Here is a 19,482-nt window from a genome sequence, read left to right on the forward strand (position 1 = left end):
AGCCCAAAGCCCATACATGCAGTCTATGTGCCAGGTAAGCTGGCCTAGATGAATTAAGCACTCATATGTGTGAAGTTTCTATGAATGGACCTGGAAAGGAAGACATGGTTCCTCATTGAAAAATACACATATTTGTTTCCCTCATCTATCATTATTTCTAATAATGACCAGGTGGAACAAAGGATAGGGAGAAAATATTGAGTCTCAAGTAACTGAAGAGATTTTTCTGAGACCTTCTCCATTTTCCTTCGATACAAAAAAATTGCCACCTCAGTATAAAGAACTGTTTATGTGACATATCTGTTTGTATTGCCATATAGGCCAGAAAAGAGTGTGAGGAAGAAGGAATCACAGGCGTATAAACAGGCTTATTGTGAATAAAATTAACTCTCTCTGTTTTTAAACCAGTTTTATTGAGGTACAACTTATATACTATAAAATGTACCCACTGTAAATGTACAATTCAATGATTTTTGGCAAATTTATAGATCAGTGCAATCATCACTACGATTTAGTTTTAGAATGTTTCCATAACCCCTAGAAGTTCCTTTGTGCCTGTTTGCAGTTAATTTCTGTTCCCCTCCCCCAGTACCAGGCAACTACTGATTAGCTTTCTGTCTCTATAAATGTGGCTTTTCTGGAATTTCATACAAACTGAATCATAAAATATGTAGTCCTTATGTTTGAGGTCAATTCATTCTGTAGCATTTATTAATAACTTCATCCTCTTTACTGTCGAAATAGTATTCCACTGTATGGATAGTCCACATTTTGTACATCCATTTACCAAGTGATGGATATTTGGATTGTTCCCAGTTTTTGACTATTATGAATAATGCTTCTTTCTGATACATGTTTTCATCTCTCTTGGATCTATTCCAAAGAGTGGAATTGCTAGATTGTATGGTAAGTTTATGCTTACTTCATAAACATAAAGTAATACATGAGGGTAATACATGAAGGTTCTAGTTTTTCCACATCTTTGCCAATACTTGGTACTTTTTTTGGTAACAGCCATTCTAGTAGGTGAGCAATAGTGACCCATTGTGGTTTTAATTTGCACTTCTCTAATGACTGATTATAATGAGCATTTTTTCTGTGCTTATTATTCATGTATCCTGTTTGGTGAAATGTCTATCCAGTGTCTTTTGTACATTTTGAAATTGGACTGTTTGCAAACAAAAAGCAGAATCAGACCTATAAATACAGAGAACAAATTGATGGTTGCCAGAGAGAAGGGGTGGGGGATGGGAAAAGTGGGAGAAGGGAAGAAGGAGATACAGGCTTCCAGTTATGGATTAAGTCATGGGGATGAAAGGCACAGCTTAGGGAATAATAGTCAATGATATTGTAATACCGTTGTGTGGTGACAGATGGTTGCTGCACTTGTGGTGAGCACAGTATAAGGTATACAGGTGTAGAATCACTACACTGTTCACCTGAAACTAATGTGACATTGTGTGTCAGCTATACTAAAAATTTTTTAAAATATATATATATAAATGGGGCGTCTGGGTGGCTCAGTTGTTAAGCATCTGCCTTCGGCTCAGGTCATGATCCCAGGGTCCTGGGACCTGGGACCCTGCTAAGCAGGGAGCCTGCTTCTCCCACTCCCCCTGCTTGTGTTCCCTCTCTTGCTGTCTCTCTCTGTCAAATAAATAAAATCTTTAAATATCTATCTATAAAATAAAATTGGTTTGTCTGTCTTCTATAATATTTTAAAACTAATAGGACTAATTTTTTTTCTTGACTCATTACTTTTGTTGATAGAGACTAAATTTTTAATGCCATATAGTAGTTCTAGGTCATCTATCCTAAGACAGATTTTAGAACTATGCACTCTTCTGTAATAATTAGGACCAGGGGTTTTGAAGTCATACAGACCTGAACTTGAATCTCAACTTTGCCTCTTACTGACTATATGACCTGAGACCAATTATTTTTGGAATTTCGGTTTTCTAATTCTAAGAAAGATTATTACACTATTATATAAGACAGAGTTATTTTACAACTAGACTGGGCCATTCCCATGCTTATTTCTGGGGTTGCCTGGAAGTCTAGTATTGATTCTTAGCCAAGATAACTAATGATTTATAATTTGCTCTTTAAAGTTTTAAACTCCTCCTGCAGCACCCAAAACTAGTTGCTTATTGACAGCTTACATCTGGAGGACTTAGACAAACCGACTTGGCTATGGGACCAGAGCAGCATAAAAATCTTCACTGTAAACTCTTGCAGAGCTCTCCTGAAATCAAGATTCCTCATACAAATCTTGGTCATTTATATTCTGGAGACAGAGCACATCCTATTTAAGAAAGAACTTGGAGAGCTGCACTTGAACTTTCTAGGGTCCTCTGCTTGTTTGCATTCTCTTTTACCTGTTATGCAATATCTTTTTTTTTTTTAAAGATTTTTATTTATTTATTTGAGAGAGAGAGAGAGAATGAGAGAGAGAACATGAGAGGGGGGAGGGTCAGAGGGAGAAGCAGACTCCCTGCTGAGCAGGGAGCCCGTCGTGGGACTCGATCCTGGGACTCCAGGATCATGACCTGAGCTGAAGGCAGTCGCTTAACCAACTGAGCCACCCAAGCGCCCCATGCTGTATCTTTATTAAAAGATTTTGTAAGCATTCTCTATCGAGTCTTATGCATCATTTCAGTGACATGATCTTGTGAAATCTTTACAACTATTTTCTTATAAGATCATTATAAAGATTAAACAACGGTACTTGGCTCAATGTTTGTACTCAATAAATGCTGGTTATTATTATTATATTAGTTAGATCAATATGTAAGAGAAATGCTTTGTTAGGTTTCCTTGATCATTCTAATAAGCAGTGTCCAGACTTAACAAACATGCCACATTATAGCTATTGAAATTTTACTTTGTGCTAAGTAATTAGAGAGGTGGGAAGGATGATGGAGTCACTAGAACAATAAATGGAAAAACTCAGTAGTATAAATAAACCTGCACTTCTCTGAAAACAGGTTGGGGAAAACATGAAAAAATAATTCAAATTATCTAATGTTCAGTTTATGACCCAGAGGGGGTAACTTTTTTATTTTAATTTTTTTGAGTATAATTGACATGCAATATTACATTGGTTTCAGGTACACAACATAGTGACTCAACATCTCTATAGGTTATGCTATGCTCACTATAAGTGTAGCTACCATCGGTTACCAAATAATGCTATTACAATATCACTGACTATATTCCCTATGCTGTGCCTTTTACCCCCCAACTTATTCACTCCGTAACAGGAAGACTGTATCTCCCACTCCCCTTTACCGATGTTGCTCATCCCCATAACCCCTTCCCTCTGGGAGGTATGACTTCTAAAATGTGGCAGTCTGAATCAAAGAATATACAACATCCTACTGGACTACAGTCATACAGACCTGAACTTGAATCTCAGCTTTGCCTCTTACTGTCCTTGTGACCTGAGACTAATTATTTTTGAATCTCAGTTTTCTAATTCTAAGGAAGATTATTACACTATTATATAAGACAGAATTATTTTACAACTAGACTGGGCCAGCCCTATGCTTGTTTCTGGGGTTGCCAGTCTAGTACTGGTTCTTTTACTTACTAATGTGAAACATTAGGAAAATATAATCACAAACAATGGGCACAGTCAGATACTCCATCTTTGTAGGTGCTAAGTGATACAAGGCTAGAGGATAGAAGACCAAATTTGGCAACAAAATTAGTACTTAAAAACATTCTGGTATTTGATTAAAAGAAATAATTCAACAATTATACCATTCTGGAAAGAACTGTGACCTCCAGATAAACAAGAGGAGAAACAAAATGGACCCATGCTTAAATTCATTTTGCTACATAACCATACCAAAAAGGACTATTATTAAAACTTAATATGAAAAAGGAATAGGATAGAAAGATGATCTCTCACGGAGGTTACAACTATCAAGATTTTTGCTTGAAGCTATACAGATAGATAGATAGATCTAGCTGATAGATTATATATCATTAGTGGTATCATCTATTAGGCACATACATAAGACTGTTACACTACTAGAGTTATACCCATAAAATTAAAAAAGAGAGGCACAGATATAAAATTACCATACAAATACCTGACAACTGTGTTGGTGATGTTTCACCACCTGTTTAAGAAGGGTTATGAATTGGGGGAGGGAAGCTATGACTGGAACAGAGAATGCTTTCTGTGGTAGAAATTAACTCACATCAGGGGTGAATCCAGACTACACAGAATCAAATAAGTCACAGTTATTTAAAATCTTTTAGAACCCTAGAGAGCAACTTTTTATATTTAGAATACTTAAAAATTTTTTCAGGAAGTCTGCATTTCTAGTATTCTGAATCTTATAACTAGGATTCTATACATTTTGGCAAATCATATGAGTGATACAGTCAGACACATGAATGGCTAAAATTCTGATAGTTGTTAAGTGGAAAATGCAGTGCATCACAAAGGATCACACTGAACTGACCTATAAAGGAATTTAAAATGCATAAATTAAAACATTTAATAGCTTTTGTGCATTTTGCTAATAGGGCAGGATTTAAATACAGAGCACTAATAAACAGACCATCTTGGAAGTTTTTGTTTGAAATAATGCAAGCAATATGAGATTTGGAAAAGCAGGTGTTTGTATAATCAGAGGGGAAAATACTTAAAAGAAAGCATATTTAACAGTTAAGGTAGGTCAGTCGTGAGATTTCCAAGGTAATAACAGTATCTCAGTATCTTTGACTATTATTACTTATGCCATATTCAATTTTCTTCCAACTCAAATTGCATTAAAAAAATAAAAACCAAAGAGAAACAAAACATTTCTCAAGATAAACTGCTCATATATAATTTGTTAACTGTTCTACAGTTGAAGTAATTTGATGACCAGATATTATTTTCATTCTTCTCTCATAATTTTGCAAGAAAATGTTTCAGTATTTATACACATTAAAGAATGGAAGTTCATCATTCTTTAAATTAGATCTATTATCCACAAAGGCACTTATGGTACAAGGAACACAATTCTGGAAATTTATCAGAAAAACAGAGAAACACTGCCAGCTGTAATTCAAAGCAGGATCCCATTTTTAATTTTCAGAACATACGAACATTTACCTTGAACATTCACTGATGTGTTAGGTTTTCCCTTTGACAGGTAACTACTTGTAAGCAGATTTTGTCTGATCTGCCAGCACCATCCCTTCTGCTTGGATGAACACAATCTAAAGCTATGTTTTATATATGGCAACACAGAGGATATGCAATGATAGGCACTCTAACAATATCAACAGAAGAACCCAAGAAGAAGAGTGGCTGGGATTATAAAAGTCATTTTGCTGGGGCACCTGGGTGGCTCAGTTGTTAAGCGTCTGCCTTCAGCTCAGGTCATGATCCCAGGGTCCTGGGATGGAGCCCTGCCTTGGGCTCCCTGCTCGGCTGGAAGCCTACTTCTCCCTCTCCGACTCCCCCTACTTGTGTTCCCTCTCTCGCTGGGTCTCTCTCTGTCAAATAAATGAAAATCTTAAAAAAAAAAGTCATTTTGCTAAAATTAATCATAAAGAGAATTTAAGAGAACAAAATTAGTCAATGGAGAATTCTAATCTCTATTTGTTCAAAATCTAATAAATCTAATACCTATCTTGTATCTAATGGTCACTCTAAGCACTATCAAAAAAAGAATGCAAGTTGCCAGGCCCCACTCCTTCTCCCCTTCAGCTCTCCTTTCATTTGTAAACATTTACCTAAGCACCAAGAGTGCTACCTCATTCCAGTTACTGAACAAGGTGCTGCAGATACAGATGAGTAAGGCAAAGTTTCTGCTAATAAGAAATTAACAGTTGAATGGTGGAAAGCAGGTTCAAAAATTAATTACTATACCACACATTAAATGCCATGACATCTATATGCTCAGGTGTTACTGGGAACATGGAGTAAGAATATACTGAGTAGGAGTTGGAGTGGAAAATTGAAGGGAGGTGGTGGTAGTGGTAGTGGCAGAATACTTAACAAAGTCTTAAAAAATCCACAGGAGTCATTCATATGTAAGAGAGAGATTACAGGCAGAATGGTCAATATGAGCAAAAGCACAAAGAGGAAAAAACTGAAATGCATCAGGTAACAATAAAGTCTAATGTGGCTAGAACAATACATACAGGGCTAGAAACAGTGGGACAGAAGGCTGGAGAAATTGGCCATGGTCAGATCAGGAGGGTCTGGGCTTTATTTTATAGGTAAATGGGAGTCAAAGGAGTGATATGATCAGATTTGATTTTCAGGTAGTTCACTATCACCTTCTAGGTAATGGAATCAAAGGAGTAATTGGTTTTCAGTTAATTCATTTTGGTGGTTGTGTAAAAAAACAGACCTGTTGTGTAAAAAAACAGAAAGGACAAGATGAAAAGCAGAAATAACAGTTACATTTGTATTAATCTAAGTCTAAGATAATGAGGACTGCCAAGACAATACTAAGAAAGATGAAAATAAAATCCAAGGATGAGAAATTTGGATGGGGGAAGGACGGACTCCTCTTAGCTCTCTAGCTCAGGTTCCTGGTGTAGGTAGTGAATATTTTGGACAACTTTATACCAGTAAATTTGAAAAAGATAAAAACCATAACGAAGGAAAACAGATTCAAAAAGAAAGAGAAACACAGAAAGTCCTATAGTATTAAATACAATGAAGCAGTAGTTAGGGGCGCCTGGGTGGCACAGTCAGTTGAGTGTCCAAGTCTTGGTTTCAGCTCAGGTCATGCATGATCTCAGGGTCGTGGGATCAAGCCCTGAGGCAGGCTCCGTGCTCAGTGGGGAGTCTGCTTGGGATTCTCTCTCTCTTTCTCTCTCTCTCTCTCTCTCTCTCCTTCTGCCCCTTACCCACTCGTTCTTTCTCTCTCTCAAAAGTAAAATAAATAAATCTTAAAAAAAAAAAAGTTAAAAAAATCTTCATGACTATCAGGTCCAGATTATTTTAATCACAAATCCTACTAAAGGAGAACTTTGTTCTCCTTTTTCAAGATTGTTTTAGCCACTCAGGGTCCTCTGAGATTCCACATGAATTTTAGGATCGGTGTTTCTATTTCTGCAAAGAACTTTGTTGGGATTATGATAGTAATTTCACTGAATCTGTAGACTGCTTTGAGAAATATTATCACTTTAACAATATTAAGTCTTCCAATCCATGAACACAGAATATATCTTCATTTATTTAAATCTTTTAAAATTTCTTAAGCAATATTTTGTGTCTAGTGTACTTGTCTTAGTTTAGTGTACTGTTTAGTGTACAACTTTTTTACCTTGGTTACATTTATTCCTAAGTATTTTATTCCTTTTGATGTTATTATAATGGAATTGTCTTCTTAATTTTCTTTTTGAATTGTTCATGGTTAGCATGTAGAAATGCAACTGGTTTTTGTGTGTTCATTTTGTATCCTGCAACTTTGCTGTAAAAATATTCTTTTCATCAGGGCACCTGGGTGGCTCAGTGGGTTGGGCATCTGCCTCTGGCTCAGGTCATGATCTCAAGGTCTTGGGATTGCGCCCCACGACAGGCTCCCTGCTCAGCGGGGGGTCTGCTTATCCCTCTCCCTCCACCTCTCCTCCCCACTTGTGCTCACCTGTGCGTTCTCTCTCTCTCTCGCAGATAAATAAAATCTTTAAAAACTATTCTTTTCATTTACTTAATACTTATTTTAAATGAATAAATTCACATGTTGATATATATGCATTTAAGTAGTAGAGATAGATTTAGTTGCCATGGCATTAATATCTGCTATCCCATCTAAATAAATAAATATTTTTAGTTGATAACTTTTAGAAGGAAGCCAAATGAGGAAGAAATATTTTCTTTATGCCTGGCCTTTTCAGCTTTTGTCATTTGTTGACCAACCTCTCCTCATCCCTTCCCTGAACCTTTTATCTTCTTTGGCCTTGCTCCAATTCTTCTATTTGTCTGACTACTCCTGTCCACTGGCTCATTCTCCCACCTCCAATTTCCTGCTCAATTTGAACATGCCTAAGATTCTGTGCTCATTCCTGTTTTCTTCTCTGTGCATTCCCTTTCTTCAGATTCCTCATTTCCCAAAACTTCACTCATTTCCATTTGACTGACTCCCCTTAATAAGTATACAATAAGCAATACATATATGAAGAACTAAGAACCTCCATCAAACTCTACTAGTTCAGTGAGGAATGAACATTTTCTGAACCACTTCTGTTGGCAGATAGATGAATTTACAGGGAGAAGTAGACAAAACTTTTTCTATCCACCCCTCCTTTTGTCAGGTAATATCTTTAAAGGAGTGGTTAAGCAGGGAGGGAATAGCTTTCATTTTGTTTACCTTTATTTCTCTCTCCAGCATCATTAAAAAGAAAAGGACACATTCTATATATATCTCTCTCAACAATTCAAACACAGAATTTTTGAAAATATGTAATTATTTTAAAAAGAAAAAAACCCTGCAAAATGATTAATGTAAAAATCAACTCACCAATAATGCCGCTATCTCTGCTTTCAAGGGTAGAGGTTGGACTAGTTACAGCCCCATAGTTGCAATCCTTGGCAGTTGCATTTGAACTGACTGGCGGGAGGGTGGAGCAGGGGCTGCTGGCTGGTGGGGAGGCAGTGCTACTAGTCAAGGTGGAACAGGGACTTATCCGTTGCGTGATTGCTGAGGTCTGAAAAATTGGAATGAAAAACAAGATAAACTGATTGCTGTTAAAGTAAACTGTATCTTATGGCAAAACATATGCTTTGATGAGAAAAAGGACAAAATCTACATACATAGCTTTTACATCTACTAGGTACTAGTTGTTTTTTGCCTTCTAGGATAAGAGATTCTGCATCATACAATTAAGGTGCAACTTGATAAATTTAACACAAACAGAGACTGTGGCCGGTTTTTCCACCTAAGAAATTTCTAGTGACAAATATTCTTTATCACTGCTATGAATTCATAGAAGGATTTTTAATTAACTGCAAGTTGTCCTTGCTTTTTCCTATCAATAAAACTATTCTGAAGGCTTAGAACTTAGTCTTGTTAATACTTTTCTTTGGATTGAAAAAAAAAATCTGCAGCCAAGGTGAAATAAAAATAAGGCTCTAATGCAAATAAGCATTTTTTTCGATACATAGGTGGCTGCCCTGAGACATAAATGAATGCAGAGAAAATGCCTTATCCTAAAAGTCTATCTAAAAAATAGATCAAAAACAATGTTCATTTAAAGCAAAACTTAATAATTTCTCTGTAGAAACTGATTATAGGCTGAGATTGCTTTGTATCTTGAATGATTCTTATATCTGAGGTCACCTCAGTTTAGTTTTTGACAGGAAGGAATGAATAATCACCAAAAAGATTGGTGGCAATATATCCTGGCTTCCCTAATTTAATGAAAATCCACTTTTCTTTAGCCCTTTCTACCTAAATAAATTGCCAAAATAATGAATAAAAGTATATATTTTTTTCAAATACTAAAAGAATTTTATCCTTCTTAAAATGGTAAATGATCAGTAACAAAATTACTTGAAGGAAGAATAATGATATAATGGGTATTAAAGAGGGCACGTTCTGCATGGAGCACTAGGTGTTATACACAATCATGGAACACTACATCAAAAACTAATGATGTTATGTATGGTGATTAACAATAAACAAACAAACAAACAAATAAAATAATAAAAGAAACCTTTCAACTTCTTTACCTATAGAGTCACTAGTCACATTCTCTCCACTAAAATTGAAGATTTACATTTAACAACTTGACTGGAAAATGTGTTAATCACTAAATATGAGAAAATTAAGGCTCTTTTACTCATCCTAAAATAAGTTTTAGATACACTCCCTTGTATTTAATCACATGTGTTGAATCCAGTTTTTGATTTTAATTTAAATGCTATAACTAGGTCATAAAAGCTATATTCAACTTAAAGCAAAAGTGACATTCTCAGAACCTTGCAATGAAGCAAATCTTTTCAACCACATTAATAATATTAGGAATTGATTTTTGTTAGTCATACCATAAGCCCTCTGATCTATGCCATTTCTCTTCTACCTACATTTTTTCTCCAGAGGAGGGGGGAGTTTCAATTTCTTTGTAATCTCCTCTATTTTTATAAAATGATGTTGGCCTACCAAAGCAATGAGTTTTAACTGGGCATGTAGTAGAATCACCTATGGAATGTAAAAAAGCAAGCTCCCCAATGCAGAGCCCCACACCCCAGACTTACTGAATTAGAATCCTCCCTAGTTAGAATCTAACATGGCAATTTTTAACCTCCTCACTCTCAGTTTAAAAAAATATGTGGGTAGATGAAATGAACTATACTAGGGTTTTTTTTTTACATTAAATATATCTATAGTCATTCCATATTGAAAAAGTTCCATTTTAGTATGAATCTGAATCTATTACTTCCATAGCAACTCATTTCCATTTTTAGACAAGATTCTCAGTCTGTTCTTTGAGAAAGGAAACTATTATATACATAATACAGCCAATGTGGAGGTTAAGCCCAAAAGACACTATTTTTACTACAAGTTGTTTTCTACAAAATAAAGCTTGTATCACAGAATGTATGCTTTAAAACCTTTAACTGTAAAAGCAAAGCTTAAAGATCAAGCCGTTTAGAAAGGAGAAATTTGCTCATGGCTTATGAATTAAAAAGCAGGCCTCCTCTTTATTTAAGGAAGCTAGTTAATGGGATATAGAAATCTCTTCTAGACACCGAAAGATAACATTAACCATTCTCCATGCTTTAAGCTAAAATGGACCTCTAATTAAACCACACCACTTATAAAATCTTTCAGTGGTTTTTCCATTGTGTTCTCTGGAAGGATCCCAAAGGATCCTTCCTAAAGGTCTCTTAAAGGTTCTACAATTATTCAAGGTAAGAACCTGATGATGGAATTCCTAAAGTATATCCTACCACTCCAGAAATTACCGAGTGAAGAAAATATAGTGGTTGGTTGAATATTACTTTCAGTACTTTGTCTTTTGTAGAAAAACGATACATGTGACTTGCCTGTGCTGGATTCTGTCCTTTCTAGTATAATTCTGAGGATGCTATTACCCTCAGGCCTTCCTAAACAAAGAAATCTACCTTTGTTAGCACGCTGTTTAGTTCGGAAGAAAGTCACCAAACGAACATGACCTCCTAATTCTTAATAACCTTCCTAAGACTAGAAATTCCAATGATCAATTTAGTCACTTCCTTCTGTGGTTCCAAGATAGTTTCATGGTATATTATATTCCCAGAAGGCAATCACTAATAGTATTTTACATTTGTTCAATGCTTTACAGTTTAAAAAAATTTAATATTATTTCATTTACTCCTTTTCAACCAAGTATAAGGCAAATGAGTACTATTTCCCCCATTAAGAAATGTGAATAAGAAACTGCCCTAAAGAATGAAAGCTATCAAATAATTTCCCCAAATCATAGTTCTTGCAATATATTTATATACTAATTATACTGCATAGTATTTTACACCTTTTATTTATATGGCATTTTACAGCTTACAAAGTAATTTCATATTCGTGATTTACCTTGATCCTCACAACAATCCTGTCAGGTATTATTATTTCATATTACACTGAAATGGTATGGTGCAACTGTTAAGAACAGAGGTTGTAAAAGCAGACTGTCTGGATTTGAATACTATTCCATCACTTTGTGGCACTGTGTTTCCACTTTTTTATCTGAAATCTGGAATATCGATGGACCCTACCACACTGGGGTATAAGGAAGCTTAAGCAAAATAGTACAAATAAAACAATTAGTACAACGATTAGCATGTAGGAAGCATTTCATAAATGTCAGCTGTTATTACCTATGAAAAACCTAAAGCTCAGAGAGGTTAAGTGAATGTCTGATTTTACAAAGTCATACGGGGTAGAATTGGAAGTAGGGCACAGATTTTCTACTTCCTCGTTCAGGGACTTTTCTCTTTCTTTCTTTTTTTTAATTGAAGTAGTTTATGTTATACTCTGCTCACCACAAATGTAAGTGACTTTTCTATTATTAGAAACAACAGGATCTTTGGCAAATACTCATACTGTAACATCATGTTCCTTGGTCATCACTAGAATAGTCACATTTTAACTTTACATGAATATCAAGAAATAAAAAGTAAAAAATAAAAATGGATGTTTTACTTATACCAATATCAAAAAGGCCCTCAGCATATATCATTCCCATTTTTTTATTCACAGGGCATAGCATACCAACACAGTTACTGATTAAAAAAAAAAAACCATCAATCCCTGCCATCATGAAGCTTACACTCTTGTATGAGATACAGACAAGAAAACAAAAACAAAAACTCACAACTAAATATGGAGTGCAATAAATTAATGGTTAAGAGTTATAAAGGAAATAAAGCAGCAGTATAAGGGGGTATAGAGGTGGGCAGTGGCTATTAGAAACAGCAGTTAAGGAAGGCTTCCCGGAACATCTGAGCAGAGCACTGAATGAAGTGAGCAAGTGAGTTATGCGGGAAGCGCTTTCCAGTACTAAAGGAATGTTCTGTGTCAGAGGAACGACAGAAGGTCAGTGTCACTGCAGAGCTGCAGGTGAAAGGGAGGGGGGTAGGCAGTGTAGGAGAGGTAGTAGCAAGGGGTCAGACCAGGCAGTGCCTTTCTGACCATGCTAAAGATTTCAGATTTAATTCTAAATGTGATGAGAAAACAGTGGAAGATTGAGAGCACAGAAGCAAAAAGATCAGATCCATATTTTACAAGGATCACTCTGGTTACTGTGTGAACAGACTACAGAGGAGCAAGAGTGGAAGCAGAGACCTATGAGGAGGCTATTTATTCATTCAGTAAATATTTACTGAGCACCTACCAATGCTAGACCCTATTCTAGATGCAGAGGATATGGCAGTAGCGAGAACAGGCAAAAGTTCCAGGCCTTACAGTCCAGTAACCATTGCAGTAGCCCGGACAAGAGAGGACAGTGACGTGGACTCAGGTGTAGCCGTGGAAGTAAAGAGAAGGGAGCAGATTCAGAATATACTTTGCAGACAAAGCCTATACGATTTGCTGAAAGAGTGAATGTGTAATCTGACAGAGAAAACTCAAGAATGGCTCCAATGCTTTTGTCCAAAGCACGAAGGTGATACAAACTACTCTGAGAGAAAACACTGCAGAAGGAGCAGGTTCTGGGAAAAAAATGTAAGGCTTCAGTTTTTGACATGTTAGGTTTGAGCTGCATCTTGGACACACACGTAGCAAAGGGAGTAGCTGGAAATATACTGGAGTTCAGGGGAAAGGCAGGGCCAGAGGCAATTCAGGAGTTAAGAGTATTTAAAAAAAAAAGAACGGAGGAGTTTCAATATGATTAGAATCTCCAGGCATCTGAATTCTATAAAAACTGTAATTATAATGTGATTATAATGTGCAGCCAGCAAAACCAATGACTGAGGGAATGAGGATGTAGAGAAGTCTCAGGAGAAAGCTCCAGAACACCTGAACATTATCCACATGATCTATAAATATGTCCAAATAATCCTTGAAGACTATTATTTTATGACAAAACTAACATAGGATATAGAATCTTCACAAATATTTGTTAAGAATAGACAAAACGAACTCAAATTGTCATCTTCTAGAATAAAAGGATTCACTACAGGACATACATTTTAAAGATGAAGACCACACAAATGAATTTGAGTCTACTTCCTTTGCTACATTTAAACTAAAAAATAGCTAAAAGAAAGAAAAATCTATGAAAGAAAATTTTTTTCAAATTGTTGATAATTTTTAACTTGACATGAATATTTAGATAATTTTTCAGATTTTCATTTTTCTAATATATATATTCAAAACTAAAAATTTTGGGGGCGTTTGGGTGGCTCAACCGGTTAAGCGTCTGCCTTCGGCTCACGTCATGATCCTGGGGTCCTGGGATTGAGCCCTACACTGGGCTCCCTGCTCCGCAGTAAGCCTGCTTCTCCCTCTCCCACTCTCCCTGCTTGTGTTCCCTCTCTCACTGTGTCTCTGTCAAATAAATAAAATCTTAAAAAAAAAAAACTAAAAATTTTTGAGTACCTCTTTAACTCTAAGTTTTATATACTACAAATACATACTATAAATTGTTATATTTCGTTATTATTTCAGTTTAAAATATTTTCTAATTTCTTGTGATTTCTTTTTTGACTGAAAGGCTATTTAGAAGTTTATTAATAGCCAAACATTTGGGGGATTTTCTAAATTACCTTGTAGTTAACATTTTCAAGGTTATCATTTTGTAATTGATTAATTCTACTATGATCACAGTAGTTGTAATCCGAAATTTACTGAGACCTGGTCAGCATATTGTCAATTTGGTAAATAATCCACATGTACTTGAAAATGATGTATATTCTATAATTTCTGGGTACAGTGCCCATATAAATGTCAATTCTGTTTCTTGGCTTATGCATTATTTACTTCCTCATTCATTCCATAAATGAATCAAAACTTTAAAGTGGCCTTTTAAACCTAAGAATGAAACTAAAAGGTGTTTCATAAACTAAAGAAATACAGTGATGATGGAAAATTAAGCTATATCTTCAGGCCTCAAAAGTTATTCAACAACTGGGATACGCACATACACACACCCTGCAACATTTTTCCTGTATAATATAGGCTGATTTATTCCACGTTTCGCAGGTGACAGCAAGCAGTTTACCTGATTTTCATCCTGTACTTCCATGGTGTATTGGTCACCTGGCTGAACTTCCGTCACTTTCTCTCCAAGGAGGAAACCCAGACGAGTCATGAGTGTGTTTGCTGCTTCATCTACAGATGGAGGGGGACCAAGTTCCTGTTCAGCATCACCTATAACAGGCAGACATTGAAACACATGAATCTTTCAAAATAAAATGGCCTTGTCCTGCAACTATTCTTACATTGAATTTGGTCATTCCCTTCATTTTCATTCTAAATCCAAAATTACCAGATCCCTGCCTAGAAGCTGATTTTCCCACTTTTGCATATTATAATTGATATATCGTTTACTCGGATTATCCTCAATGTATCTACTTGAAACCTGGGTTTGAGAGAATGTTTGTAATTTACTGAATAGAAGATGTTTCCTATTTCTTTTGCAGTTAGGTTTCCAATTCAGTCCTGGTCTTGGGACATGGCTCCTGCCACAATCCCCACCTTCATTCAGGTTCTTTTATCTTTTTCTTTTCTCTTAAAGTTTGTGTAAATATTCTTTTTTCAAAAGATTTTTTTGTTTTTTGTTTTTTAAGATTTTATTTATTTGACAGAGAGAGACACAGCGAGAGAAGGAACACAAGCAGGGGGAGTGGGAGAGGGAGAAGCAGGCTTCCCGCGGAGCAGGGAGCCCGATGTGGGGCTCGATCCCAGGACCCTGGGACCATGACCTGAGCTGAAGGTAGATGCTTAACGACTGAGCCACTCAGGTGCCCCTCTTTTTTCAAAAGATTTTGAAATTAGTTCAAACTTATAAAAAAGTTTCAAGAATAGTATAAAGAACATTTTTTTCCCTTAACCTTTGAAAGTATAAACATGATGTCCCATCATCCCCAGTTAGAGTCCTATAAACAAGGACATTCTCATACATAATGACAGCAACAGCACAGACCTCAGAAAACTAACATTTGGCATTATTATGATCACACCCACGGATCCCATTTAAGTTTTGTCCCAGTAATGTGCTTTCTAGCAAAAGGATCCATTTCAGGGTTAGGCAGTGCATTTCATTCTCAGTTCTCTTTTATCTCTTTTAATTTGGAACAGCTCATCAGTCTTTTCTTAACTTTCATGACCTTGACACTTCTGAAGATTATAGGCCAGTTGTTTTGCACAATGTCCCTCAATTCGAATTTATCTCCTGTTACCTTATGATTTGACTTAAGTTATGCATTTTTGGCAGGACTATCACAAAAGTGATGCTGTTAACTTAGATCACTTTGTTATAGTAGTGTTTGCTAGATTTTGTGGCTCTAAAATTACACTTTTTCCCTTTGTAATTAATAAGTATGTTGTGGAGGGACATTTTGGGTCTGTGTAAATACATCCTACTTCTCAACAAATTTTTAAATTAAAAAAATATGTTTGCAATAAAATATATATACCAAGATTTTCCATTTTAACCATTTTTACATGTACAATTCAGTGGCATTAAGTTCATTCACAGTGCTGTATGGCCACTGCCACTGTCCATTTCCAGAACTTTTTCATCTTCCCCCAAAGAAACTCTGTACCCATTAAATAAAAACTTCCCATTCCCCCCTCTTACTAGCCCCAGCTAATCTCTATCCTATTTTCTCTATGAATTTGCCTATTCTCGGTACCATATAAGTGGAACCACACAATATTTGTCTTTTTATGTCTTGCCTATCTGACTTTGCGCATGTTTTCAAGGGTCATCCATGTTGTAGCATGCATCAGAATTTCATTCCTTTTTATGAATAAATAATATTCCATTGTATGTATATTGCCATAGTTTATTCAACTGATGTTGCAGACTTGGGGGTTGTTTCCATCTGTTGGATATTATGAATAATGATAGTATGGACACTGTTAGTGTAAAATTATCAGTCTGACTCTCTCCTCAATGAAATTTTGCCCACTGTCTTTTAGCATTCACTAATGTTTCTTGGTTGAACTAATTACTACCATGCCAAATAGTGTTTTTTCTAAACCCATCATTCTTTCTACAGCTTAGTTTCTTTTCCTTATCTATTTATCTGAACTCAGTGATTCCTATATATTCAATGAGTTATAATCTGTTACTATCATTATTTATGTTGTTGTTTCAACTGTCCCAGATTTGGCCAGGGTAAGCCCTTTCAGTTTGGCTCTTGTAACCTTTTGACACACCTGTGTCATCTTCTGAGCATTTCTTTTCTTTGGGAAAGTAAGAGATGTTCCAGGCTCATCTTTTACTTCCCCTGCCCTAGCCGTAGAATCAGATGCTTTTCCAAGAAGCCCTGGTTCTTTTTAGTGGGGAAAGGCATTTAGAATATCATATATGCTCACTGCTTTTAGGATGCTACTGTCCTCCAGGTCCACTGGGACAGAGGCAGGCAGTATAATCATGCACATACATACATATATACATATATACAACAGTCACATATCCTTATATTCATTTGTAAATCTGTACACAAACACACCCCCCAAAAGTTCCTGGTGATGCTCTAATTCCAATTTAGTACCATAAGGTTAATTCTAGGTTTTATTTTTCCCCAAACTTTTTTTTCCCAAAGTTGTAAACTTGTTCTCCAACAGTAAGACATCTCTCACTATCCTTACTTAATCTGTTCCACCTTCAAATACAATGTCACTGCTGCTCACTGCCACCCTGCACACAAATGCTCTACTCCCCCTGCTTGGGGTCCTACCCCATGCCACATGAGCCCAACTAGCACTTCCCCCACAGTGAGGGTCATTTTTTTTTTTTTAAAGAGAGAGCGAGCATGCGCACACATAAGAGTGGGGGGTAGGGACAGAGGGAGAGAGAATCCCAAGCAGACTCCCCATTGAGCACAGAGACTGATGCGGGGCTCAAACCCATGACCCATGAGATCATGACCCGAGCCGAAATCAGAGTCAGATGCTTAACCAACTGAGCCACCCAGGTGCCCCCAGGGTCATTTTTTAAAAATTGATATATAATTCACATACCACAAACTCTATCCTCTTTAAGTGTATAATTCAGTGGCTTTTAGTATATTCATAAGGTTATGCAACCACCATCACTTTCTAATACCAGAATATTTTAATCACTCCAAAAAGAAACCCCATTAAAGTTCATTTTTGCCCTGAAATTTAGACCCCCCCCAATTTCTGATCGCTGGTATTCATTTTAATCCTCTGTCTCCAGACTGCTACATTCTTTTCATACAATTTGCTTTTTAGGTTCTTTTTCTATTTAGGCTATTTTTCAGTGGTCACCAACTATAGGAATTAATTCTTTTTCAAATTCACTGAGGGACGCTAAACAAAGTCAGTATTAGGTTTTTCCTTGGACTCACCATCAAGATAAATTTCTTTCCAAAGAGAGAATTTATAATTGCTTCTTAGCCTTTGGCTAAGCTCAAGTGCAAATAGAGAACAAAAAGGAGTCAGGGAACATAGTATGATCTACTCTAAATGTAATGTAGAAATAATTTATTTAAATTGCCTGTTTACAGTAACTTGATTCACGGTCAACATTTTTTCAGATTTTGTTTTCATTCAGATACATTTAGTCTAACTTTATAAAAATCCACAATGGCACAGATCCTATAGGACATTACAAAAATCTTTTTTTTGGAGAGAGACATGTCCTGTCAACGCAGTAAGCATTAGCTATAATATCATATGGTTCAATGTCAAAATTTAATAGCTTCTTAAGTTTTTAGGATATTCAGTCTTAAACATTAAACCACTCCATGATGGCAAGAAAGTGTGATTTACCTTGTTATTATTCAGTTTACACTTACATTTATATTATCTACTAAAGTTATAACCTAGGGGTCAGAGGAAGGGACTATATGTGTATTTTTGTACACTATTAATGAACTCAAGTGTCCCATCTGTGGAAAATCTATATAGAACTTTCATTGAATTTATGTCGGAGTAGAAAAACGGTCTCTATTTTCTCTTCCCTATGTCCTCTCCGAGAGTCAACAAAAATAGATTTCTCTGCCACAGAACAGATATAATAGAATCAATAGGGTTTTTTTTTTTTAAGATTTTATTTTATTTATTTGACAGAGAGAGAGACAGCGAGAGAGGGAACACAAGCAGGGGGAGTGGGAGAGGGAGAAGCAGGCTTCCCGCCGAGCAGGGAGTCCGGTGCGGGGCTCGATCCCAGGACCCTGGGATCATAACTGAAGGCAGACGCTTAACGACTGAGCCACTCAGGCGCCCCAATAGGGTTATTTTTATTCACAAATATTTTTTAAGTTTACATGGTCCTTGCTGCCCCCCACCCCGAGAATGAAAGCTTCTTATTCCTTAATAAAAAGGTAACTGCTATATTCAAATTGATGAATTACCCTTTTCCCCTTCTATAGATTAAACTAGCTAAGGTTTTCCAAATTCTTCTTAGCATAGATTCCTGACCTCTAGATATTCTGAGGCTCCATTTCATTTTCTTCTAGGAGGCTATTCTGATGATTACCAAGTATTTTCTATGTACTAGGTACTATGAGGATTTATATAACGTGGAGAAGGTACAGTCATTGACTTTAAAAAGTTTATAATCTGTGGAAAATAAGACATTAGATTATATGATTCATTTATTTAACATATGGTGCTTATGTACAAGTCATTGAACACTTTACAAATATTAACTTACTTAGTTTTTATAACAACTTTATGAAATAGGTATTATTACACTCATTTTACAGATAAGAAAACTTAAGCACAAGCAATAAATGGCAGAGCCAGGTTTAGAACCCAGGCTCCCTGCCTCCAGAATCAATGCTCCCAACTAGTATGTTATACGGCTCCCTCACTGGAAAGTAATATTATAAATAGTGAGAAT

General features: G+C 36.1%; 1 protein-coding gene across 10 annotated transcripts in view; it reads right to left on the reverse strand.

The window, feature by feature from the left end:
• Positions 1-19,482, reverse strand: part of TANC2 (tetratricopeptide repeat, ankyrin repeat and coiled-coil containing 2) — a 352,068-nt gene that overhangs the window by 134,857 nt on the left and 197,729 nt on the right. For all 10 annotated transcript variants that reach the window (XM_073883063.1, XM_025890285.2, XM_073883069.1 and 7 more), the window contains 2 exons: positions 14,662-14,810; positions 8,484-8,670 (listed from right to left, as the gene is read on the reverse strand). In XM_073883063.1, coding sequence (XP_073739164.1) covers positions 8,484-8,670; positions 14,662-14,810 — 336 coding nt within the window. The remainder of the gene's footprint in view (positions 1-8,483; positions 8,671-14,661; positions 14,811-19,482) is intronic.

This window comes from Callorhinus ursinus, unplaced genomic scaffold, assembly GCF_003265705.2.
Source record: "Callorhinus ursinus isolate GAN/ISIS: 27379988/994484 unplaced genomic scaffold, GSC_fseal_2.0 scaffold50, whole genome shotgun sequence".
NCBI lineage: Eukaryota > Metazoa > Chordata > Mammalia > Carnivora > Otariidae > Callorhinus > Callorhinus ursinus.